Below are 3,621 nucleotides of genomic sequence, written 5' to 3' on the forward strand. Positions count from 1 at the left end.
GTGATCCACCCGCCTCGGCCTCCCAAAGTGCTGGGATTACAGGCGTGAGCCACCGCGCCCGGCCAGCACTTTCTTATAAAACTGAGATACAACTACCATATGACCCAATGATTGCACTCATGGGCAATTATCCTAGAGAAATCAAAACTTACGTTCACACAAAAACTCGTACGTGTATTTTCACAGCAGCTTTATTCATAACCCCAAACGGAAAACCACCCAGATGTTTTTCAAAGGGTGAATGGTTAAACAAACCATGAATATGCTCCAATAAAAGGGAAGGAACTATTGATACACACACAACTTGGATGATCTCTGGGGAACAATGCCGAGTGAAAAAAGCAATCCTAAGAAGTCACATACTGTACGATTCCATTTATATAACACTTTTCAAATAACAAAATGGTAGGAATCGAGAACAGACTAGTGGTGGGAGGAGGTGGGGGAGGGAGGTGTGGCTATAAAAGGGCAACTAGAGGGATCCCTGTGGTGATGGAAACTTCTTGTATCTTGACTGTAACAATGTCAATATCCTGGTGGCAAGATGTTACTATTGGGGAAAAACAGTGAACAGTACTTGGGATCTCTCTGTATTGTTTCTCACAACTCTACATGAACCTACAATGTTCTCAAAATAAAAAGTTTTATTTAAAAAATGTTTTTAGAGACAGGGTCTTGCTGTGTCACCCAGGCTGGAGTGCAGGAGCCAGATCATAGCTCACTGCAACCTCGAACTGCTGAGCCTTTCAAGTGATTCTCCCACCGCTGCCTCCCAAAGTACTGGGATTACAAGTGTAAGCCACGATGCCCATCCCAAAAATTTACTTAAAAAAAAAAAAATGTATCTTCTTTTGGCCAGTTATCCCAGGTCGGGAAATCTACCCCAGGAATATAATCCAAAAGAAAACAAACAAAAAGCAGTCGAATGTACCAGATATTCACTACAACGTTATTTAAAACAGGAAAAAGAGAAACAATCAGGGAAATACTTAAATCATGATACAGCCACTGGAGAACGACACAGTCTTTGATGCGGCAACAGAGAAATGTTATTTGGAAAAGGAGGCTACAGGCCAGGCGCGGTGGCTGACGCCTGTAATTCCAGCACATTGGGAGGCCAAGGTGGTTGGGATCACTTGAGCTCAGGAGTTCAAGACCAGCCTGGGCAACACAGTGAAACTCCGTCTTTACGAGGTGGGGGGCGAGGGAGGGGGGAGAGGCATGGTGGCATGCACCTGTAGTCCCAGCTACTCTGGAGGCTGAGGTGGGAGCATGGCTTGAGCCTGTGAGGCAAAGGCTGCAGTGAGCCGATCGTACCACTGCAGTCCGGACAAGAGAGAAACCTCGTCTCCCTCTTCCCCCGCCAAAAAAAAAAACAAAAGAAAAAGGATACGAAATTGTGATATAATATAACAACTTTGTGAAGACTACTAGATATGTTACAAAATTTTTAATAGTAGTACTCTACGTGGCATTCTAATAGAAATGATTTCCTTTCCTCGAACTCCCCGTAATATTGTTACATGGTTTTCATATGGCCTGGGGCGTAACATTAAATGACACTTTTTATGTGAAATCACAAAGGTCGGAGTCATTCCAACAGTAGAGCAAACTTGGTATTCCGATTCCTTGCAGACTTTCACCAAGAGCGCACACGAGGGCCACCGCAGTCGTGAGCTCAAGGCGGTTGTGACTGGGTACAGGTTGGTCCATTGAGGCTGTTCCAAGGCTGCCCCCGCAGCCTCACCCCTGAACCCCACCAGGAGCACAGGGAAGGGGGTCCCCAAAAGTGGGCGAGGACAATGCCCGCAGGAAGTGTCCACTTCAAGGTCAGAGAACCCGAGGCCGGGCTCGGCGTGGCCCAGGACTCCTCAACTCTGAGTCCAGGTCTCGCTCTCTGCGCCGCGCCCCTCGCCCCAACCCGAGCAGCGACCCCAAAGCTCCCAGGGGCTTCGCCGCGGCGATTCCTCACATTGCGGCGTGGCAGCCAAAAGGCCCAGAAGCCTGAATTCGGCGCCTCCACGCCCTCACCCGGAGGCTAAGACCCCCCCGAACGCCGCGTCACAGCGTAGCCCAGACCTGTCCCTCATTCTTTTTCGCCCTCTCAACCCAGCTTTTCCCGACTCCGGGAAGAACCGGGAAGAGAAGGCGGAGGGGAGCGAAGCGCCGCCTGATAAATACTGTGGCCCAGTCCCGCCCCCGGAACGTCACTTCCGCCCCGCGCCAACATGGCGGCGCCCAGGCCATGCCACGCAGACTTCCGCCCGGCGCGGAGACCGAAGGCTGGCGGCGGGTCGCGTCTCTGCTGAAGTCGTGAGGCGTGGTGTGGAGCAGCGGCCCAGGTGAGTCCCTGCCTGGTTCTTGGGCGGGGTTCCTAGAGAGACAGCGTGTCGCGAGCCAAAGGCTCTCACCTGGGTGGTCTGGGGAGTCTTGCCACGTGGGAGGGGAGGAGCAGAGACGCCACTGGAGGACGCGCTGACTGGGGGACCGGAAGCCAAGTGGGTGGGGTTCCGCTAGGGTCCGCGTGTCAGTCCCCTCTGGTAATTTCGTTGTCCGTTCTCTGCCAGGCAACATGTCGGAAGGAAACGCCGCCGGCGAGCCCAGCACTCCGGGAGGGCCCCGACCCCTCCTGACCGGGGCCCGGGGGCTCATCGGGCGGCGGCCGGCGCCCCCCCTCACCCCCGGCCGCCTTCCCTCCATCCGTTCCAGGGACCTCACCCTCGGGGGAGTCAAGAAGGTACCCAATGGCACGTTTCTAAAGAAACTCACCTATCTTGAATTCCAAGCCGCGAGATTCAACTAATGTTCGCGTAGGGCCTACTGTGTGTCTGGAGTATTGTTGGGCCTCACGCCTACCCCTCTTTAAATTCTAGGGAGCCTGTCCTACCTTCAAATCTAGGTACTGAGTACAGATGTTGAAATGATTCTCAGAGGTGGTTGAAGGACAGAGAGTCCTAATTAGTTAATGTTGTTCAAAAGCAACTTGAACAGTGTTTATTTACTTTCATTGTGTGTTTGGACATCTATAAGAAACCCATGAAAGCCAGGCAGGCATAAACCTCGCAGTCTTAGAGGGTTCAGAATTCAATATCTCAGTGTGCAGACTTCTTATCTAGAGTATAATGAATCCTAGGCATAGCATTTGAGGCTTTGTGGTCTATCCCATGTGCATATGACTGTGGATGTCAAGATTAGCTCTGAAAGGGGTGGGGTCAGGATGGCAGAAGAATAAAGCAGTCAGTTTTTAAAAAATCTAACTTTGCGACTAGGCACCATGGCTCACACCTGTAATCCCAGCACTTTGGAAGGCCGAGGTGAGCGGACTACCTGAGGTCAGGAGTTTGAGGCCAGCCTGGCCAGTGAAACCCCATCTCTACAAAAAATACAGAAATTATCTGGGCATGGGGCCGGGCGCGGTGGCTCAAGCCTGTAATCCCAGCACTTTGGGAGGCCGAGGCGGGTGGATCACGAGGTCAAGAGATCGAGACCATCCTGGTCAACGTGGTGAAACCCCGTCTCTACTAAAACTACAAAAAATTAGCTGGGCATGCTGGTGCGTGCCTGTAATCCCAGCTACTCAGGAGGCTGAGACAGGAGAATTGCCTGAACGCAGGAGGCGGA

At 51.9% G+C, this 3,621-nt stretch overlaps 1 protein-coding gene across 3 annotated transcripts in view; it reads left to right on the forward strand.

The window, feature by feature from the left end:
• Positions 1–2,216: 2,216 nt before the first annotated feature.
• POLR3D (RNA polymerase III subunit D) overlaps positions 2,217–3,621 on the forward strand; it is a 12,990-nt gene continuing 11,585 nt past the window's right edge. For 2 of the 3 annotated variants that reach the window (XR_005203533.1, XM_017549680.2), the window contains exon 1: positions 2,357–2,737. Coding sequence is in view for 1 of the 3 variants with exons in the window: in XM_017549680.2 (XP_017405169.1) it covers positions 2,573–2,737 (165 nt within the window). In the remaining 2 variants the exon portion in view is untranslated. The other variant, XR_005203534.1, reaches the window with a different exon arrangement.

Source organism: Cebus imitator, unplaced genomic scaffold, assembly GCF_001604975.1.
Source record: "Cebus imitator isolate Cc_AM_T3 unplaced genomic scaffold, Cebus_imitator-1.0 Scaffold221, whole genome shotgun sequence".
In the NCBI taxonomy this organism is placed as follows: Eukaryota; Metazoa; Chordata; class Mammalia; order Primates; family Cebidae; genus Cebus; species Cebus imitator.